The sequence below is a fragment of the Miniopterus schreibersii genome (assembly GCF_964146895.1).
Source record: "Miniopterus schreibersii genome assembly, chromosome: 19".
NCBI lineage: Eukaryota > Metazoa > Chordata > Mammalia > Chiroptera > Miniopteridae > Miniopterus > Miniopterus schreibersii.
Window position 1 is genome coordinate 36,537,017 of NC_138119.1, and position 23,150 is coordinate 36,560,166.

General features: G+C 48.6%; 1 protein-coding gene across 1 annotated transcript; it reads right to left on the minus strand.

Moving 5' to 3' along the window:
* Window positions 1-19,473, minus strand: SFT2D2 (SFT2 domain containing 2). The gene is made up of 8 exons (XM_081121689.1): window positions 19,343-19,473; window positions 14,823-14,909; window positions 14,493-14,578; window positions 11,528-11,609; window positions 10,049-10,084; window positions 9,904-9,962; window positions 7,314-7,343; window positions 1-5,233 (listed from the first exon to the last, which is right to left on the minus strand). Exons 1-8 carry the CDS (start codon window positions 19,403-19,405, stop codon window positions 5,194-5,196), a joined length of 483 nt encoding a protein of 160 aa, XP_080977815.1. The 5' UTR covers window positions 19,406-19,473; the 3' UTR covers window positions 1-5,193.
* Between the last annotated feature and the right edge of the window lie 3,677 nt (window positions 19,474-23,150).

Below are 23,150 nucleotides of genomic sequence, written 5' to 3' on the forward strand. Positions count from 1 at the left end.
AAAGATCATAATGCTATCGTTTATTAAAGGAGAAAAGCAAAACAAAAAAAGAATCGTTTCATGATGTTTGGGGGGCGGGATAGCTTCTATCAGCAAAATCCTCCCTCTGAAACGAGCTAGTAAAAGGAGAACGATCTTTATTGTATGAAACAGTCTCAAGGTAGGAAAAGGAACAGACATGAATATATTTTTGGATATAAAAATTCAGTGATGCAATCAGCAGCATTCAAAATTGTTGACTATACAATTACAAAAATTGATTCACGTTTTAACGAAGTGTTTTAAAAGCTCATCGTATTAGAACAGGCACGATGTTCTAAAGGCACAGAAATTTCCCGTTTCCAAAAGTCCTCGTTCCCGACTTCACAATCAGAATTTACAAATGCAGCAAAAATATGAGTTCAGAGGGGTTTTTCTGTGTGTGTTTCCTTTGTTCCAAGTGGCTAAGTCAAGCAAATATACTGAAGGCAAAATAAACACTTTTCACAGCAAAAAGACCACCAGATTAGATGTAAGCTATGACTCTCCTTTAGGACATTACACAAACACAAGGTTCGTCCATATTTAGGCTACAGCTCATTACCTCCTTCCAGTGTGGAAGCTCGACGGGAGCAGGCCGCCTCTGGCACATCTGCCCAGACACCAGTCTGTGTGGTCCAGCAGGATGCCTGGCAGGATGCTCAGTTTAGGCAGCCCATTTATATCAGGGAGCTTTTGCCTGTGACATTTTTTTGGTACTGTTTAATTAAATGTAGTGACATTACTTTCTTATGAATGCACACATCGCTGTTACAGCAATTTCAACTGGTGTGCCAAAATAATTTTTAAAGCATGCATTACCTGACTATTTAGTCAGGGGCACTGACCTCTTCCTCCTCAGATTGTCAAATAAAAAAATGACAACACCCAACACAATAGCAGTCTGGTGCGAATGAACCAAAATTATACCTATTGTCAAACGGGCAAAAAAAAAATTTTTTTGGTGTGCCGCAGAATTTTAGTAATTTGTGTGCCATGAGACGAAAAGGTTGAAAACTGCTGGTTTATTGCAGTGCTATGGATCAACCTTTGGCTTCAAATGCCCACGTTTCTCCCGTCTGGTGAACTCACTCTTCCTGGCTCTCAGCTCGTCCCACCTGCAGAACTGTTTGTACGTTTCTGAGCCCATCATCAGTTCGTCGGCTCATACTAGGAAGGAGGCAATTTTATTCTGTCCACTCACTCTAAGGCTCTCTGCCAGTGGTCTGGGCAGAGCGGACACCCGAGTGTCCACAGCACGACATCAGTGCACTTGGGAGGGTCACCTGTGCATTAGGGTAGAACTGGAAAAAGCCCAAAAGGGGAACTGAACACCCTATATCTTGAGTGGGATTAAACAAATTGCACCTTCCTTCTTTACTCAACTAAAAACCCTCAAGATCTCAGAATTTCATAGTTTTGCATTAGAAGGTATTTTAAACTCACATAATTTAACCTCCCAATGTTTTAAATAAGAACTTCCAAAAAATCTGGACTCCTAAATCTTAATTCTTTTGTTAATATCTCATCAAGAGGTACACAGATATAATTCTGTATTTAGCTTCAGCTGAAGGTCTGTCAGCTTTTTAAAAATGCTATCTGCAAAGATGGTGTACATCTTACATCATCAACAAAACCCTGGATTTTAAAATCAAAACTACACCAAAAATCTAGCAAAGTGGATTTATAAGCCTAAACACTAATTTGTTTTTATTTGCTGAAAATGAAGCTTGTGAATTTTTAAGTGTTGTAACCCTGCAGCAGACCCTAGTAAGCAATGGTCTGAGGGAACAAAGGCAGGCCTGGCCCAGGCTGCCCCAGAGTGAAAGGGATCCCCAGCCACTCATTCCACTAGGTCTGATCACTCACGAGGCAACAGCTGTCACCCGTGGAGCTCCCAAAGCCAGCAGCAGTAAGACCAGCATCCCCACACCCCTTTTTTTAAGGTATGACCCACTTCATTATTTTCCAATGGAAGTATCCAAAAGACATTTTATTTAGATCCATTTCTAACTGCTCCCTGAGCATACACTGATTGGGGTGGAAGGGAGGCAGCACTCAGGTAAACAGTCCACAGTCACCCCGCCAGCGTGACACCTAGAGGCTCCACGCACTGGTAAGCGCCCAGTGAAGATGCTCACCTGGGGGCAGTTTCACCCCCCCCCGGGGCCTAGGCAGCCGCCTGGGAGAGGGGCCAGGAACCACAGGGGCCTGGGCAGCAGTGGCCGGGGCACAGCCACACCTGAGCTGGAGAGACAGAGGCGGAGGGAAGGCGGCTCTGCAGTGAGACGGAGGTGGGAGGCAGCCTCGGGGAGGGCCAAGAGCTTGGCAGTGGCTCTCCAGGTGTGCACAGCGCAGCTGCTGCCAACCTGCCAACCTCCCAGCACAGCAATCTCAGGCCAGCAAGTCCAAGGAGGAGCGGTGGGGCCACTGCTGCACACAACTGGGACCCTAACCTCAGGTGGGCACATTTCCTGCCTGCAAGAGTCACCTCAATGGTTCCCTTCACTCCAAAAACACAAGGGTCTCCCCCTCCCCCAGCAGTGAACGGGGGTGGGGGGGAGGGGCACACGGAAGGCCGGGGAGCAGCCCCAGGGTCTAACACCAATTTTCCACTCCTCATCTCTCCCACTAGGTCCTTTAAACCAGCACTGCTGCTCGGTAACAGCGTTCCGCAGATCTGAAGCGGATGCCTTCCTCCCACAGCCCAGCAGACAAAAACAACCCAGAAGCTAACAGAGAACAGGCAGCAGGAGGAGAAATTTAGGATTCCAGAAGATCCTGGGAGGCAGGATCACCCCCAAGCTGCCAAGTTCCTGACCGGAGCGGTCTGAACACGCCACAGGCCATCAGGGCAAAGCAGGAGCTTTTCTGCAGGAGCCAACGCCCCCTACTGGCGATATCTGGCACAGACCCCCTTACCCTGAGGCTGCTCCTCTAACAATGGAGACGAGACCACCAGCCTGCAAAATTTTTGCAAATATTAAATGACATCCTGCATGGCAATACCTACAGTGCCAGAAATGTAGTACTGGATAATTTTTTTTAGATAAATTAATGGCCAGAGACATTGATGCTGTCACCTTCAATGGCCATCGGTTATTTACGGGATTAAATAATATGACCTCCCATTTACTGAGATGTCATTCACCTGTGCTGGGCCCTGTGCTAAGCCCTGATATCCTGCGACAACCCGGTGGGACTTATTTATTCCTGTGATTTTTAAACAGATGAGCAATCTGAGGACCAGAGGTTAAGTAACTTGTTCAACATGACACTAGCATGTGACAGAGCCACAACCCATGCCCGGATGTGTTTGACATCCAAGCCCACGTTCTCTACCTTATGCTACACACCCAGGTGACATCTTAAAAGGCAGCTCAGAGCCCTTTGGAGACCTGAACTCTCTCCGAGAGGCACCTAGGACAGGAAAGAACCCACAAAAGAGGGTAGTGTTTAATTTCCCTCCCTGGCTGAAGGCAGGTTAGGGACCTCAGCCTAAGACAAAATGTCCTAACAGCCTAGAAAGAACCCAGTAAGACTGGCTCCCCACTCTGCCGCATTAGGCTTGCTCACACCTCCCAGCTCAGAGGAAAAGGCTGGCTGGTATGGAGTCTCAGCTGTAGAGGGAAAGAGTCCAGCAACAGCCACAGCAAGGAGACAACCACTGCCTCTGGTATGGAGGCTCTAAGAGCAAGAGTCCACATGGGCAGCTAGAGCAAGTCAAGGACAGAAAGGCAATTGCAAAGAGACCTTGTTTGTAGAGGGATTTTGGAGATCTTGCAATGACAGGAACTCTGGCGATCGAGATAGGACACTCTGGTGGTGAGGCAGCAAGAAGCTAAAAGGACACAGAGAATGGAGATGCCACAGACCCAGTAAGCATCTGAAAGGGAGGCAGGGCCAGAGACACCGCAGTGACGTAGAGATCAGACCAGAAAAGTCAGGCTTGCTGATGGAAATGGACCCAGTCACAGGAGCTACCCCAGAGCCACACCAGTAAACACAGGGCCAGGAGAGACTGAAGCTGGGCACCACGCTCTGGCTCAGCTCTACCACCAGCCGTGGCTTTGGGTAGACCTGGTAACCTCTCTGAGCCTTGATTTCCTTGAATGCTCAGTCATGAAGCTCTTGTGAGGACCAGGCAAGATCAGGGACACAGAAGCACTTTATCTGTGGTTCGGCATTAGGCTGAGCTACGACCACCCTGCAGCCCACGGTGTCGTCCTCACGCAGTGTTTCCAGCGTGGGCTCATGCTGCAGCACTGGGGCTGCTTAAAGGTCATGGGCAGCTGGCCTACATCCCGCTGGCCCCACAGTGGGGCTCTGTCACCCCATCCACTCTCCCCTGGCTCCGCTCCAGGAGGGAACAGAAAATAAAATCAAATATTTATAAACAACGAAGGAAAGAATACAGCAGAGAACAGCTGTATGTTCACCTCCTGTCGGCTCTTGTCGAAAAGGAAAAGCAGCATTTTCTCTGCTGCTTTGTTCTCTGTCTAGTTCCTGGAGGTCATGAGTAAAATAAGATAGAAAAACCCGAGAGAGTGCGCGCTGATGTTACAAATCCATTCCACAGCCAGGGTGGCATCTGCATGGGCCAAGGTTCAGATTCAAAACCACCCCTTACCCCCCGAAAGGCCCATTCTTCCCCTCCCCCATCCCATGGCCAGGATCCACATGGCTGGCACAGCAGTCCAGGAGCAGTCGCTGGATCCCAGGCCCAGGGAACAAGCATGTGATGCTGTATGAGGCATGGGTGGTGGTCTCCAAGCTGAGGGACAAGTCTACAAAGTCCCTGTGGGCCTCAAAGCTGTCCCTGACTGCTGCACCCTGCCGTCTCCAATGGGGATCCTGGCTCCCAAGACTTATATGCTGCTTAAAGCAGTTTTTATTTATGAGAATTCAGGGGACCACCACTCACAGAGGAAGGAGTGATGAGAAAAAGTCCTCTCCAAAAGATACAGACCCCACCCCTCCTGCTTTGCTACAGACATTTGGGATTGGAGACACACCGCTGCCTCCAAAGCAATCCGCAAAGGTTTGGGTCACAGGAACCCATTGCCTCACGAGGAAAGGCACGTGTCTGTGAGTGAGAGTTCAAAGGTATTTACAAAAGTGTCCGCCAGCTTCCTTCCACGGTGCCTCCCAAAGCTTTGCAGAACTGGCCGCGTGTTACGCAAGACATACGGCAAAACACTTCTTCACAGCGTCCCTAGGAGGGAAACACAAGGGTAAATGGGGATTGCCGCCCCCGGGCTCCTGTAGATTTCCTGGCTCCCAGAGTAGCACCTTGTAGAGCAAAAAGTACCCAGACTGTGGGGTCAGACCTGGGCAAGTTGCTTGTCTTGCCTGAGTTGCAAATATCTCATCTGTGAAAGGGGATGTCCCCACTCACCCTCCAGAACAGCGATGGGAGTGAGTGCACTGAACAGAGGAGGTATTTTCTAAATGACAGCGATCATGATGATCAAAGGCAAAGACAGGAGGGAAGCAGAGACCATCAGAAACCAAGAAGTGCGTCAGGACAGTGCACTGTCTAGCAACCAGAGTCACAGAATATACTCAATGCATTAAGTGAAAGTCGCTTGGGGATTCCTTCATTCTAAGCAAGCAGCAGACGCGTGCTAAGCAACATCTGCCAGGAGTTCCCTAGCAAGGGCACCTTCTCTACAGCACGGAGCTCACTGACGTGATCCTGGGAATGCAGTGGCGAGCATGCGCGGAAAGACTGCGCTCAATAAACTGCTGTTCTATGGACTAGGGCTTTCGCCCCAGCTCCACTCCATTCTCAGCTGCACTGATGCCAAGGGCACTGGGAGCCAGCTAAAGGAGATGCGGTAAGTGAGCGCACTCACGTGAGCAGGCACTGTGCTTTAACATCAAGATAGTTCTAGACCATTTCTTAAGCTATGCTCTGTCCTGTGGTCCCAGGAGGTGCTGTGCGTGAGAAAGGGTTTTATGGTCAAGTGCGATCCCTCCTGGAAGCTCGCAACACACATAACACATGAGGGGACCTGGACAGCTGGCAAAGCCATGGGTGCCTTGACCCTGATGGGCTGCTAAGTTCTCATCTAGCCACTCACTTCCAGCACCTTCAATCACTATCAGCACCCGACATGAGATTCGGCAAAACATAAGTCTGCTCCTTTTGCTCCTCAGCTCACACACCATTTTTCATTTTCTCAACAGTTTAGGAAAAACTTTTTTTTAATCCTCACCAAGAATATTTTTTCCACTGCTTTTCAGAGAGAGTGGAAGGGGGGGGGAAGAGAGAGAGAAAAACATTGATGTGAGAGAAACACATCAACTGACTGTCTCCTGCACATGCCCCAACCCGGGCGGGGGATTGAGCGTGCAACCAAGGTACGTGCCCTTGACTGGAATCGAACCCGGGACTCTTCAGTCGGTGGGGCGACACTCTAACCACTGAGCCAAACCAGCTAGAGCAGGAAAAACTTCTTTTAAGTTAACAAGAGAAGAATAGAAATTAGTGACATAGCCAGGCCAGGCGTGGCTCAGCAGTTGAGCATCTACCTAGGATCCAGGCGATCGGGGTTCGATTCCTGGTCAGGGCACATGCCCAGGTGTGGGCTCGATCACTGACTCTCTCATCATTGATGTTTCTATCTCTCTCTCTCTCCCTCTCCATTCCTCTCTCTGAAATCAATAAAGATATATTTAAAAAAAAAGAAATTAGTGACATAAAAACAGAGTCAGAGGCAAAGAACACTGTGCCAGTTTTTAGGAGTCTTGGAGAGACAGAACCTCAGAGCTGGAAGGGCCAATCCACTCTAGTTGCAATGAGTCCTCTGAAGCCAGAGGGGTAGGGCATTGCCCAAGGTTACACTGCTAATAGGAACCCCTGGCCTGCTTACTTTCCCTTTACAAGCTCTTCTCTGAATCATCCCCATCAGTGAGATGCTGTAAGAAGACAAATACGAACTTAGATCCCCCCACCTCTGGCTCAGGGATACTGACGTAGTACCTGCCTTTGAGAAAATCTCCTCAAAGCTGCTGGTGAAAGGAGTGGGAATGTGCATTTACATGCTACAGATCACAGCAGAATGTTTAGATAGGCCTGCGTCAATGCCTATCACTGGTTGTGGGGGGCGGGGCGGAGCCTTAGCTTATTAATCTATAAATAGGTGTATAACATCTGCTTATTTGTCTCAAAGGGTCTCAGTGAAGATAAAACAAGCAATCTCTGAAAGCACCCATACTAACAGGCCCTCAGCAAACACATCAGCATCCCCAGATGACAAATGGTACAGTCCTAATACAGTGCATCTTACCTTGCAAACGGTATGTAGGAAAGGCTGTACCTATAATGAGAAACAAACACAGAAGATCAAATTAAATGAAGGGAGTGGACGGTTTCGGAAGAACAGGCTTCTGAGCTGTAAGAGCATCTGCAGTGACTTATGAAGCCCTCGGGGTGGAGAGTGCACACACACGCTGCGCCACAATTATACTGGGGAGAGGGAGTGTCATCTGCGGCCAAAGGAGGGCAACACGCCCAAGTGGAGAAAAGCCCTGTGACCTCAGGCTCACAGGGTGACCACTTTGACCAGCGGAGCCAGCAGAGTCTCCTAAAACAGGCAGATTCCAGAAATCTCGATGGCACAGAGCCCTGTCCTGAGAGGATGCCAAACAACCGCCAGACCATTTGTCCTCTCATATTTTACAAATCCTCAACAGAATACAACTTCTACCCATTGGGAGAAATTTTCTGCTCTGCTCCAATTACTTTTAAAAAAAGAACAGAAAAAAATAAAACCCCAGTACCAACTACTCTATGAATGAAAATATAAACAAGCTATGATTCTTCAAGAACCCAAGTCCAAAGCTATCTTGGTGGCCCCAGTTAGCTCAGCCCCCTGCCCAGAAGGGAACTACACTGGGAGAGGGCTATCCACAACCCTAAGGACCAGGCCTGGTGTGACGGGCAGGTGTAAATTGTTCAGCCCTAAGAAAAGCACACACAGGCGGAATATGTCAGTGTCAGTGGGGATGTGCCACTGTCTGAGCTCCTATGAATGCTGAGCCTCTGAAAACTGTCCTTAAAATCAGTCTACAGCAGAACCCCCTTATTGGAAGTTTCGCTTTCCACAGTTTCAGTTATCCATGGTCAACTGTGGTCCAAAAATACTGAATGGAAAATTCCAGAAATGATTTTTAAATTGTGTTCTGAGCAGCACGATACAATCCCACGCCGCCCGCGCTGTCCCGCCTGCGACAGGATCACCACGCTGTCCAGTGTTACCTATGCGGCAGATGCTTGGGCCCAACAGTCACTTAGTTATCAGCTCGACTGCTGGAACCGTGGGGCTGGTGCTCCAGTCACCCTTATTTCACTTAATAATGGCCCCAAAGTGCAAGAGTAGCGATGTTGCAACTCGGATATGCCATAGCGAAGCTGGAAAGTGCTTCCTTTAAGTGAAGAGGTAAAAGTTCTCGACTTAAGGCATTTTATCATCTCAGGGCATCGCAAGAAGGGTGGGCACAGTACAGTATGATATTTTGAGAGCGAGAGAGACCACATTTACATAACTTTTATTACAGTAAATTGTGTAAATTGTTCTATTAGTTACTGTTTGTTGCTAATCACTCATTGTGCCTAATTTATTAATTATACTTCATCATAGATGGGTATGGGTAGGAAAAAGCATAGTATATTCTATATAGAGTTCGATACTATCCATGGCTTCAGGCATCCACAGGGAAGTCTTGGAACAAACATATCCCCCACAGATAAGGGGGGACAACTATATAAGCAAAGACAGACATGTATATGTGGGTACAAGTTTCTGCCCCCAGAAAACAAAAATATAAACATAAGTGGTCACGCCAGGCCCTTTCAGCACCTGCTACCAAAACGTGTGTCGCATCAAAACTGGGCCATCAATCTTCGCCCTATCCTGCACTCACCAGCCCCATCTACTTGTGAACATAGTAAATTCCCAAAGGCATCGTGAAAGTACATTTATTCAAAAATCCAAAATTACCCACAGGAGGGATGGGTGTTAAGCTTGCAGTCTCAAGATCCATCTCCACCTAATTGATCCTTGGACACTCAAAAACTTTCACAGTCCTCTTTTTCTTTGCTTCAGAGCAAACATTTTTTTCCCCAAAGTAGATCAGTCACATCTAGACTGAAAATGTCTGGCAAATACCATCCCCTGGTAAACTTTGGAAGTATTATAGAAACATCTCACAAGCTCCAGGCTCACTACGTGCCATCCCATCCTCTCTTTGATCCTGGACCAGTTTGAAAGGGACATGAACCCACAGCCCAATCTGTGGTTTCAAATGACCATGTCTCCAGTCGCCCTTTCACTATCCGTGGCCCTCGAGTTACAACCCCCTGGTCTTGTCAATAGGCTTCCTACAGCCCACAGGCACGTGGTTTCCAGTCAGTCACTGCTCATCGGCTGACAACTCACTCTTCGTCCCTCTGTTAAATGATTCATCCCATCCCCAATGTAATGCTCATTATTTTTCTTACCACTTTCCTTTCTCTTTAATGTCTTTCTGACTCACAGACTATTTTTACCAGCCCCTCTAAGACTTCATTATCCTTGCTCTTACTGGATGCAAGTGGTTCAGTAACATTAACAACATCCCAAAATCAACCCCGAGCCCAGCCAAAATGCTGCAGTAGGCCAACAGCCTCCCAAGGCCACTCACGCCACCTACTGGCAGTGGCCGCATCCACGGGCTTTTGCTCCGGAGCCTGACTTCACCTGCATCACTGAGAATTCTTCTCTGAAGAGCATCTTTGCTTTCCTAACCCTCCTCCCCACAGCACATGGGAGTTTATCACCTTCGCTGCATTAGTCAGAGGCCGATGTGGGCAGGGACTACTGGTTAAAGGTTACTTACCACGTCAGGGCCAGAGACTGCAGGATGCAGAAGATGAGGGCGAGCCCCTTGTTGTGCCACTGAAAGGAAAACGGCATGGTTCCGTGAGCCAGGGGGACGGGCGCAGAAACCAGGCAGGTTACAGAAAATGCAGATACAAACTTACCCAAAAGGCAGAGCACAGGGTGAGCACAAAACACAACTGGGGAGAGAAAGGAAATATTATTGAGTTAATACAGTTACGACGACAACACGGGGGAAAATCCCGTAAAGACTTATCCTTGGCAAACTTTCATTAATACTGATCAAGCTGCAGTAAGCAGGTTTCTGTGATGAGCACAGCAGCCAAAAGCATCCTTCATTTCAAAGCATTTCACCCACCTGAGCACCCACGTTTGGCAGAAGAGTTATAATTGCTATGAAATTAAACTGGCCAATAAGATGTCAAGTAAATTAAAAAGGGAAGGAGCCTCTCTTACTTTCAAATTTTTCCCAAATCTCTGCCCAGCAAACAAAAATCACATTTCCAGTCCACCCACATGCCCATCCATCTGTCTTTCCATTCAAATACTAAAGCAGATTTCACAGGCACCTGTATTCTAACTCCTGCCAAACACTAGTCTCGAGAGTGGAAAGAGCCATGCGAAAACAAAGGTTAACATGAGACACCTCTCTCACAGTCAGCGGGTCAGTTATCTATTTCCTTGTCATATGATACTTTCCCTAGATCCCTTCTTAGAAAGTTCTTTCTACAAGACACTTGTCCAGAGCACCTCCATCCTCAACGGGCCAAGGACGATAGGTGCCAGAGCATCCATCATGCCTGTCACCTCCATTCTTCCATAACAGTAACCTCCCAAGAAATAGGTCCTAAGTATTTTCTTTGTGTCCAGCACTGTGCCCAGTGCTCTGAAAGGACACAAAATAAACAGCAAATGTGGACACGGCCTTAGAAAACTTACCTATTTGAAGAAATAAGAGGTACACAAACAAAACTAAAAGTGAAATACACTACCCAAGCTCCAAATGTTGCGCTACTGCTCATTATAATAAAAGGACAGAGAATGTGGTCTGGAATGATTTTGACGGTCACATAGAAATGGCCCAAAGAAATGAAAGGCATTCTGGGTTAATGGGACAGGGAGACAGGACGAGACTGAAGGCACTATCGTCAGAGCAGGGAACAGGGGTGATGGGCCATGAGGAAGACCAATGAAAACAAACATGACCCCAAAGTCACAGGACGATGAGAGGAAAAGAGCCCACCCTATGAGACTGGACTCCCCCCTCCCCCACCCCAGAGAATGAACTCAGTCTTTCTGAGCTAGTCCCTCTGTTATGCCTGCGTGTGCCGCCTTCACCCACCACCAGGAGGGCATGGGAGCTCGCTTACTACCCTACCACTGTGGCTAATTTGACAAGCAGCGCCCTCTGGAGGTGCTTTATAGACCTGGCAGTACCCTAACACCAACAGAAACACAAAGTGGGGAGTAATTATTAGATGGAGCATGCTCCCTTCTGACACAGTGGTTATGGGCATCGGTTACTAAGTCAAGATGAAAGGAAAAAGGTTAAGAAGAAAAAAATGCCACAGAGCAGAAATAAAACTCCCAACCCAGAAGCCCAGCTGAAAGGCGGACCTTACCAGCACCATGATGGTTGCGATCAAACGTGTGGGCTCCACCATTCTCTTTAGTTGTTTCACCGGCCCCATGAGGAAGACAGTGCTGCAGGCAAATACACACAAGCCATGAGACCAGAGCAGACCACGCTGGGCACAGCCGCCTCCCTACCACCCCCAGGATGACCATGGCAACGACGGCGGTGACTCGACTACTGTGTGACAAGCTCTCACTGTGCCAGGCACTGCACTGAAGGGCCTTGCGCACATTACCCTCATTTAACCCAGCAACACTAATGGAGCTGATCACAGGAATACGTGTCATACATATTTTACAGATGGAGAAAGTGCAGCCCAGAAAGGTTGGTTACTGTCCACAGCCACCAACTAGTAAATTCATCATCACTGGGTGAGATAAACCATCTCTGAGAGGTGCCACCTTGCCTCCTTCACAATCTACCCATGGAAACGAACAAACCAACTAAAAAGAAATGTAATTTAAAAAAGAAAAATCACATCTTACAGGCTTAGGTTGTTCATGTTAAAAGTAGAGCACGTCACTTTCCTTCCTGACTCCCAGAGAACACTACATAAATGATGGTAACATCACCTCTAAACTGCTGAATGTCTGCTAGATGCCAACTATCACATACATGACCTCATTTCATCACCCTCAACAACTCTGAGTCAGGTATTATCACACTGTAGAAATGAGAACATGAAGCTCAGAAAGGTTAACTGACTTATCCAAGATCATCACACAGCTAGGAGCTTAAGGAGCTGGCATTCAAACCCACATCTGTTAGGTGCCAAAGCTCCGAAAGATACCCTTTGTGTGCCTTCTGTGTGAATGGAACCTGAGAGGTGGCAGATGAGAGAGAGCAGAGCCTCACACCTACCACGCCAGGGCCAGGGCCAACCTTATGTTGTTTCTCGACTCCTCACAGAAGTACCCATGTGGCATCACCCAAGGGGTAGGCCTGTCATAACCAGGGTTTAATACACACCAGCCAGCAAGTAACATTAGCAATGGAGTGTTTAAGAAATACAAAAATTTTAAAATAAGTCTACCTCTCTTTGAAGTGCCATTTAATTTCAACTGAAATTCAAGGCTGTGCTCTTGGGTCAAATATTTACCAGCACTGAACAAGAAGCGATAGCCAAGGCTGGTCTTAGAAATTAAATACAGCAAATATACAAACATATAAGATTAAAGGAAAAGCCACAAATTCCTAAGACACACCCTGGAAATAACAATTCACTCCCCCTTTATTATCTCCCTAGGCAATGCTACAGAGTTGGTCCCACTGGGATTACTAACAGTTCTTATGGACTAAACAAAAGGCCAATTTATTTATTTTACTCAGTCTAGACTCTACATTATAATCTATACTGTTTGCACAAAGCAACCCCCCCCCCCAAAAGTTAGCATGTGAGGGCTTTAGAGGCACAAGTAGACATGTGCAGGCCAGCATTTAATAAACGAAGCTTTAAGAAGGTGTCTAGATTCAGGCAATCAATCATCTGTCAACATTTCCAGCTAGAAACAGCTGGTTTGGGGATAATTAGGGACAAGCAAAATAGAGGTACAGCCAAGTGGCTTATAGACTTGTACCAAGTAAGCTGACAAAACACTGTGTTTACCACCACATAAATATATACGAGGTGTGCAGAGCTCTGTGTGAAAAAGGCAGGCATTGATTCTGGAGGGGAGGAGGTGATAAGGAGGCATTTCTCAGAAGAAGTGGCTTTTGAGCTAGGTCTTGCAAGTATCCACCAAATGGGGGGAGGGAGGCATGGAGAGGAGGTGCACATGGGGCTGCATTCCATGCAGAGAACGCAGCCAGAGCAGAGGCACAGAGACCTCCAGAAAGGCAGGAGGTTCAGCCTGGCTGGGGTACACATGAGGCAAGTGGGAGGTGGGAGGGGTAAAGGCAGATCTCGAGGGTCTTGCCTGTCTGCATGCTAACCGGTTTGACTCCACCTGCAGAGAGGGACTGGGAGCCACTGAGCTCAGTGGGGCAGAAAATGGTTGGCCGGTAGGGGGCGATGGAGGACCAGACAATGGATTCTTGCAGAGTTCAGATGAGTGACACCTGAGAGCAGCTCAAATTCCACCTGCTCCAGGAAGTCCTCCCTAGTCCCTGGGTCGGGTCACACCAGGCCAGCTGCCCCTCCCTCAGCATCTCTCTCCACATCCTATTCTGTTATCAGTTTCTGTCTGTCTGCCTGACTGTCCAGCGAGCTCCATCTTGGCAGGAACCAGACCATACTGGTCTTTGAATGCTCAGAGCCCAGCAGGGTATGACGAGGGCTCCTCATATAAGGGACAATGGCCATGGGGCACAAAGAGGGAAGAGCCAGCAAGAGGTCAATACCAAGCCTCAATGATGGGGATGGGGTGGGCACCCAGGAATCTGGGGAAGAGAGGAAAGAGAACTGAGTTCAGGGCTAGTGGGCAGAAGTCGAGCCATCGCTCCCCCTGGCTGAGGCAGGACTAGAGTTGTCAGCACACGGGTGTGGCTGAAGCGTGAGGGTGAATGATTTGACCGCGATGTGGATCAAGAGTGGATGTCTGTGCACCCACGGCACGTGGAATGGGCTGACTCCTGCCCTCACGAGCAGGTCTGACACGGTCTTGCACTGAGTAATAACAAGTTTCACCTGTAGTGAAGTCATGGCGACCGCAGAGGGCTGTGTGTGAACCTTACAGACATCGTCCAACTGCTCTGTACCATGGTTCCCTCATATGCAAAATCACAACAGGAGCATACTTCTGCTTTCTCCCAGGGGAATTTCAAAGATAAACTAGGATATAGATATATTCTAAAGTGACAAGACATGGATCAGATGTATTTTGACTACCTCTTTTCTCCCCCAATCCTTAAAACAATTGTGGCACCCTCCTTCACCACCACCCCCTTTCAGGCACAATCCATATCCATTTTCCCATCTAATAAGTGGATAAGGGTAGATTAAAAACTGTTACCTGCCAATGGATGCGATGTTACCAAAGGTATAAAACACTGCAAAGAGGTACAGTCCCTTTTTCGGCACCCAGAGCAGAAGAGTGCCCTGGAAGACAAAGCAGAGGCATCCGCAGGTGAGGCGCTCTCCTCCTCTGCCCACAGCCACCAATCAGTCGCCCAGAGAAACCTGCTCCCCTCCCCACTCTCCCTACCTCCCGCTCCACTCCCCTCCTCCCTCTCCTCTTACACATGCATTTTGGTGAAAAAGCAGCAGAGGAAAGGAGGTGGGTGACTTGGGAAAGACCAAGGGAAGGAAGGCAGGGGCAAAGACAGGGGGAGGGAAGCCTTACCAGCAGTGAGCAGAGAATTCCTATAACAAAACAAGCAATGAAGCCTTTTATTCTGGTATTCCAGCTTAATGAAGATGTGTCAGCCACCTGCAATTTTACAAAACAGATTACATACATCACCCAAGACAAAGGACATACATAATTAAGCTTAGAAGCAGCATGTGAATTTGTACTGAGGGAGGTGGGAACGCAGAATCCTACACGCTCACTCGTAGCTACAAGAGCCCTCCTGAGCCTCGGAAGCCAGCTCCTTCTCCATCCAAGAGCCTCTTGTCCTGCGGCTTATACGAGGCTGGACATCTCCAGAGTGGGGGCTCTGCCTCAAGCAAACCCATTTCACAAACAGGAAGGCAGGACACAGACCCTCAAGGAGCCCAGCCTCAGGCAGCCCAGGCAGGCCCAGGCCCACAAGAAGAAAGGCACGAGCTCCACCAGGCAGGCCCAGGAGAGGAGGAAAGCCAGGGGACAGCAGCCAGGCGGTTGTATCCACTGGACATCGTCTCCTCCATCCACTAGCCAAGATTCAGCAGTTGCTGCTCCTGCCCGCATCTGCTCCCACCCTTCTCAGGACCCTCATTAAATCATTCACTGTTGTCAATGTTATTGTTCAGGGCTGGCATCAGCCAAGTCACCCAAGTGTGAGGCCCAGCCTAGTTAATTAGTTACCTCCCTACCCATCCTGACTGTCTGCCACCAAGATTAATCCCTCCCAAGAGCGAAGTTCAGAGGAGGTCGTTTCCAAAAAAACTCTACTAAAACAGGAGCCCGTGAGTAGCTCCCAAGGGTTTTCTCCCCGTGTCCAAGACAACAGCTAAGTGTCTGCACCAGAAACCTTCTTAGTCTATCTACCTGACAAGTAGCCATGGAGGCTCCAAGCTGGGCACAGGCAGCTACCAAAGGCCTTACCTGCACAGCAAGGAAGGGCTGCCAGGCCCAGGGTCTGTTCACCCAGGACCACCCATGGGGCCAGCAGTCTCCATTGGCAACGTGCTGGAAGCTACTGACCACATTCCCACCGGCTAATGGAGGAAGGTAGGTGGTGGCAGAGGCTGCAGGGTCACTGGACTGGCAACTGCCTCAGCCTTGAGTGTTCCCAGCTCAGGACCTGTTTTCAACCCTGTCTCCAAACTTCCTGTCAAACCTGAAGCTGGGAGAGAAGGACCAGAGGGCTCTCCCAGACATTGCTCCAGAATGACTTCATCTCCACCCAGGACAGAGATATTTGGGGCAGGCTATCAAAAGGGGTTCTCCTGCTTCCCCATATATTCACACGTATTGAAAGTGGGCTCATGACACTGCAATCCCCCCCCCACACACACACACAGCACCTGCAAGAACATGTGGCATCACATGACCCTGCAGGGAAAGGCACGCTCAGAGATGGTAGCATGCAGTGGGAGCAGGGGGTTAGGACCAGAGACATGGCCACCTGGCGCCATGACAGGAAAACCTCGCCTCCAAAATGAGCCAGGTGACAGACACTCTGCTATCCGGCTGCACCGGCGCCCAGACAACCAGGTTGGACCCCCTCTAACTAACCTGTTCAACCTCCCACCAAGAAAAGAATAAAATCAAAAACCACAACTCCTCCTACTCATGCAAGCACCAAGGAACTTACCTTGCCAAGGTGGAAAAAAACACCGGGCTGCATGTAGGGAGAGAAGTGTGGTACAGGATCGGATTGGATGTTACCGGAACACTATTTGGCACCAACAGGGATATTTTAAAAGATTCAACCTTTTCTTTTTTTTTAAAGAGGATAAACCATGAAGTTAAGTATCAAACTTGAATTGATCCTGGCACTGAGGGCACTAAACAGTCTCAACAGCAGGACGGCGAGATTCCAGCCCTTGTAAAGATCAAAATCACTGGCAACAGGACGCAGCCTGCTTTCCACCTTCAGAAAGAAAGTGGTGTGTTGGTTCTGTAAGTCTCTCAAGCTGAATTCCATCCCAACGTCACCCTGCTTACCAAAATGGGGGGAGATAACTTTTCATCACTGTTTTACTACTCTATGTGGTGGCAAGTTCTTGGTCACAGGCTGGAGGAAGCTGTCGTTTCACTACTTCTAACTGGACTCAGGGAAAACTAAACACTTTTATGAAAATAAATTCAGTTGGTGTAAAACGTCTCTCAGAATTCATGGTTGCTGGAAACTGTGCTAATACACTTTTTGGAAGTTAGAGTCGTTAAAACAGTACCCGGATAGAATTTGGAAGCAATCAGCTCATACACTGTCTGACTGGCAGTTTTCACAAAGGTCCCTTTGACTCTGGGATGTGGACAGAAGAGCAGCTCTTGCCAAAAAGAAGTAAAGCTAAGAACTGTTCGGGAAACAGGGCTGGTAATGAGAAGAAGGTGAGAAAGGAATACTGCCTTGTTGTGCTGTCCAACCAGGCAGTATTCATACCTTTCTTGCCCCTGGAATCCTCTGTAGAAATGTAAAACCTATACTTTTAGAAAGAAGTCCACTGACACTAAAGACTGAAAGTGTAGTTATAAAGATGAAGCATCAGAAAACTCATCGTGAGACTACTTGTGATCAGACATGACCAAGCAATTTTTATAATCACCTAGTTTCCTATGTAGGAGAAACAGAAGTAGTCATCTTATTACAGTTTGCATTAAAAGAAGAAAAGAAATTCTATCACAAAAAATCCTGCAGCTTTGCCAGCATTAAAACCATGGGAAATGTGAGACAATCAAGTCAGGACCGACATTTTAAAAGAGGCCCTAACCTAACAAGTAAGAGTGGAGCTAAAAATAACCCTAAAAATGAATTCAGCAGGTTCTGAAATGTTTCCCAGGAGTTTGTGGACTTGGGATGTGCCATTCAATGATGATATAAACAGGAATCTAAACTCAGAAAGAAGAAACTGACAGCCAGCAATATTTTACAAGAGAGAAGCACCTACCCTTTTTAAACTAGATTTAACACATGCCTGAGCCTCCAACATCTGAAAGCCCTTCACTGTGTCCAACACACACAGTTACCATTTTAAGTAAAAACAAATTCAGCATTTAGTTTTCAATCTGTACTACATCATTCACTCTTGAGGGTCTGTCCATTGTTTCATGATTATTTTCTAAATATATAATATGGGCAGCCAGGCCCAGCGTGGCTCAGAGGTTGAGCGTCAACCTAGGATCCAGGCGATCGGGGTTCGATTTCCGGTCAGGACACATGCCTGGGTTGTGGGTTCGATCCCCAGTCAGGGGCATGCAGAAGGCAGCCAGCCGATCAATGACTCTTTCATCATTGATGTTTTATCTCTTTCTCTCTCTCTCCTTTCCTCTCTGTGAAATCAATAAAGATATATTAAAAAAAAAAATACTGGCATCATCCATTGTCAACCCTCCCCCCCCCCCAAGTCTTCAGGAAGAGAAAAGGGCACCCTCTTGAAGCCTGGCTGCTCATAAAAAGCTTGTTGACAGTCTACAGGGCATAAAGCTTTAGATAAGCAGGACTGTCAGCCACCTGAGTTTTCTTCAGTCCCATCTGAGGTTTCACATGAGAGTTCATAATAGAAGCCAGAAATCCAGAACAAAAATTACTCCTGAATCTTGACCAACTGATAAAAGCAACAAATTGAAAAGAAGCCACACAGCTGTTTTGAAATGGCAGGAAAAAAAGTTAAATCTCAATTCCTACAAACTCGATTCCTAGCGTTGCTTCAAGGTGAAGTTTGAAGTTCTGAGATTGCAGAGGGGTGGAGGCATCCGCATCACACAAAACGCAGTAACATCAGCAGGTGAAAGGAGCGGGGAGAAAACCACGGGCGACACTGATTAAAGTGAGAGGAAACATAGGTTTTGCGTTGAAAGAAGATGGGGAAACTGAGGCCCGTGAAATACACGCCAAAGACATACTATTTTGTTATCCAGAAAGGAAACAAAAGCAAAAGGCATCGGAGAGAAGAACAAACATCCTGTGGGGCTCTGGATCCTGGGGCACTCGTGCCCAGCTCTCAGGAGGGGCCCGCGGGGTCCGCGCGCGGGCAGCGCGGGCAGAGAAACACGACGCGGTCCCCGCGCTCCGGCGCCCAAGGTTCCGCGGTGGAGACGGTCTGCACAGCAGGCAGATGGGCACAGGGCCGGGTGCGAGCGTCACACCCACAACCCTGACTGGAAAGGAAGGGGGCACGGAGCCCGGGGCGCGGGCCCGGACCCGCCGGGCGGAGCAGAAGGTCCCCGGCCCTCGAGGCCCCCGCCCGGGTCCCCGAGGCAGAGGCCGACCGACACCCGGGGGCCGCCCGTCCGCGCAGCCGTCTCCGGGTTTCGCTCCAGCGCCGCCCTCTCGGCGCGGGGGGGACGGGGCGAGGACTCAAATAAACACGCCCACCGCCAGAGTCCAGGGCCCGGGCGCCCTGGGGCGCGGAGCGGGGAACTGGGGTGCGCGCGGAGCCCGGCCGGGGATGGGGACGGGGGGCGGGGAGCAGCGCTGCTTTCCAGGACACCGCGGAAGTCCTGCTCCTTCCCAGCGCCAGCAGCCCGCGCCGCGGCCGGGGGGGCGCACTCACCTCGGCCAGGCCGCCCCGGTCCTCGGCGTCCTGCCCGCTCAGCACCTTCTTCAGCTTGTCCATCCCGGGCCCGCGCCGCAGCCCCTCCGCCGCCGCCTGTTGCGCTGCCGTCCGCGGCTCTTCCGGGTGCGCGCCCCGCCCAGGTGCCCGCCCCCGGCCGCCACCGGCGCAGGCGCCCGGCGAGCCCACCGCCCACTCGCGCCCGCAGCCCGCCTACGCCCCGCCCGCTTTTACGAGAGTGTTTTGGTCCAGGGCGTCGGGGCCCGCCGAGCCTCCCGCCGCCCTCCCGCCCCGGGAGTTCCGCGAGCGCCGAGCGCCCCACGCGCGGGGCTGCGGGAACCCGCCGGCGAGCCCGGCCCCTGCGCACACCCCCGACGGGTGAGGCCAGCCTTGCGACCACGCTGTGCTCAGTGCGCGTTCTGATCGCGCTTGCGATCTGTTCCCACTCCCGTGGGGCCACCTGGAATGAGTTTAGTCTGCAAGGAGCTTTGTGGAAACGTTGAACGACGCGAATTCCAAGTGGAATCGCGCCGCGTGGTTTGGGCGAAACCTTGAGGAACAGGTGGGACTTGGCTCTGGGGCTGGGGAGGGAACGTTAGATCGTTGGCTCCTGTCACCGACTGACTTCAAGCTGGAGCCCAGCGCTGAGTCGGGGAACCCCTGCCCCGCGGCACAGGGGCTCGCGCTGCGCGCCGGGTGACGGCTGCAACGCTGACGTCAAGACTGAATCGCCCCTAAAAACAGGTTCCCGGGAGCGACCGCCAGCGTCTCCCGCCGCCTCCCTCACGCGGACACTGCCTGGGCAGGACTTGTTACCAATGTCAACAAAAGGTCGCTGCGCCAACCCAATGCCAACAGGGGTCCTCAGGCTGAGGTGCGGTAAGAGAACCGATTTTTTCAGGTCAAGTTTGCAAACCCAGGAGACAGACCCTGGAAGAAACCCGAGTGCACGCGTCTGAGACAAAAGGGAGGCTGGCTTTTATAAAGTTCCCTCCCTCGCCCTTGGTTGGTCCATTTTTATGCAAATGAGGAACACAACTTTGCAATCTGATTGGTCTAGATAGTACTGTCCCAATTGGTCGGTTATGGAGCTGCTCTGATTGGTCGGTAAGGATGCAAATGAGGAATAGCTGTACAGTTCCGATTGGACAGGGAAGGTCTCTCAGCCCATTGGTAGAAAGACGATCCCAGGAACTCCTTTATAAAGGTGGGCTCCGCGGGCAGGGGCGCTGTGCAGGAGGCTGGCAGCCTCGGTGGGGTGTTTCCTGAGACGCAGGCCGTGTGAGAAGCCTCTGTTGGCAGTGGCTGCTGGCCTCTGGTTATGAATTTGTGCCCAGTTAACCACCAGGAGTCGTTCTTGGTAAATGGATTCCTTCTTGAGGCGCACACCAAGAACTGGGGCCTGTTGGAAATTACCTATAAACAGCCAGGCAAAGGGGTTTACACAGGACCCTATTCAAGTCAGTCACATAGTTGTAATTAAATTCCTTATGTGACTTCATCTTTATGGATATTCAAACATGGTTTGCTTCATAATTTTAGTTTACACCTCAGAACTTGAGTAACAAATGCTGTTGCTTTTGCCATGGATGCCCTTTGCCCCCTTGTTCCCCTCCGGTAAATGCCTACACATCTTTCCAATGTGAGGACACAGTGGCAAGTCCACCCACTGTGGAGTTAGGGAGATAGGGGCTTTGTAACTCTAGCACCATCTCTTACTGCTGGTTGTGTGGCATTGAGCAGGTTACTTAACCTTTCTGATCCTTAATTTTCTCATCTGTAAAAGGGACACAAATGACCACCTCTGTAAGTTATTGTGGGAAGGAAATAAAACAGTGTATGGAGAGCTTGGGACATGGCAGGCATTCAGTTAGTGTCTAATGGAAGCTAGTATCACTCTGCTACCTCCTCTGAAGCCTTCTCTAAGCCAGCCCACACTGACATGGCAGGATGCAGCAGAATCTCATAGAACAGTACACCATTTCACATTTGTTCCAAGTGTCTATTTTCTCGTTTCTCTACGTGCTCTAATTGAAGATTGCAGAGGTACTCACAGAATGATGCCATATTTGCAACAATTCACATGGAGCATGAGGAATATTCTGTAATATTAAACAATTCACATAACTCTTAAATGTGTAAATCTGTAGGTCTACGCATAACATACATGAAACACGATACTGATTCTAAGATATTGAACGCTAGAATCACAAATTGCTTTTTAATAAAAATATTTAATAAGATTTCATTACATTTTCAGAATCAAGTAAAAAGCTTCAACTTAAAAAAATAAATAGCCCTGGCCAATGTGGCTTAGTTGGTTAGAGTGTTTTGCACCAAAATGTGGCAGGTCAATTCCTGGTCAGGGCACATACCCAGGTTACAGGTTCTATCCCAAGTTGGGGCATGTACAGAAGGCAACTGACGGATGTTTCTCTTTCTGTCTCTCCCTTCTCTCTAATATCAATAATAAATAAAGCATCTAATGAACCCCCCAAAATTCAACTTTACTCAAATACTTAAAATTTCATTTTTAAACATGTTGATTATAAATTAGATTTCTTCCCCTTAACTTTTGTAGATGATTTTGAAAATTTTTAAATAACTGTTGAAAACATAAAAAATAATGCTATTTATTTTGAAATTGAATTTATATTTTTATAATATATTTTAATTTTATGGTAATTGAATTTAGGTGATTGAGTATCATCTTTTTTTTAAATTGATTTTAGAGGAGAGAGAGAAATATATATGTGAGAAAGAAATATCAATCGGTTGCCTCCCATATGCACCCGGACCAGGGATCAAACCCGCAACTTGGGTATGTGCCCTGACCCGGAACTGAACCCGCCACCTTTGGGTGTATGGGACAGTGCTCCAACCAAGTCACACTGTCCAGGGCTGGATATCATCTTTGATATTTTGCCAATTTTCAGTCATACAAAAGCCATAACTATAGTATTCGTCAATGTAGGAGGGTCATACATAATTTAACAATTATTTAGCTTGATTTGTAGCTATTAAATATTTAGACATATGGCATATGGACTTTCATTTGTATTGTTTCCCAGGCCCCACAGATCCTATGGGTACCCCTGCCCGTAAGTGGTTAGTCAAAGGCCTAAGTGGAAATGCTGGATGGGTTCAAGATGTAAGAACACAAGGATTTTCTGTTTTAAAATAGGAGAAAAACAATCTGCTACCAAAGCATCAGCTCACGAGCTTTATGTCCAAATAATGATAAAATTATCTAAAGCAGCAGATGACAAGCACTGCAGCCCAAACAGTATGTCTATGGCAAGATCCTCCATGCAGATTCAGCCTGAGCCCAAGGGAGAGGTGTCTTGTTTAGTGGGATTGGAGTGCCTGGGTCTTCCCCCAGGAAAACCTAACCTGGGTACAGTCTCCTTTCCCTTGAAGGTTTCTCTATATCTCTTCAGGGCAGCCTCCCTGCCCCTACTGACTCAGCCTCACAGTCATCCATTTCTTATGCATTAATTGAGCACCTACTACACACGATGCACAATGCCTGGTGCTTGACACACAAATGCAGAACTAAACAGACATTATCCGTGCCTTCAAGGAACTTTAGAGACCAAGCTCCTCTCCTGCTGGAAAGAGGGAATACTTCGAGTTGATTGCAGGTCCCTGAAGAAAAAGGGAGGCACAATATTAGAATTTGCACAGAGCCCAATTTCACTAGTTCTATCACTATGCGAGTAGTTACGTAATGTTGGAGGACCATCATATGTGAATATCTTAGAATTAACTTTCTCCCCCTACCCCTTTCTTCTCAGGGTTGCTGATT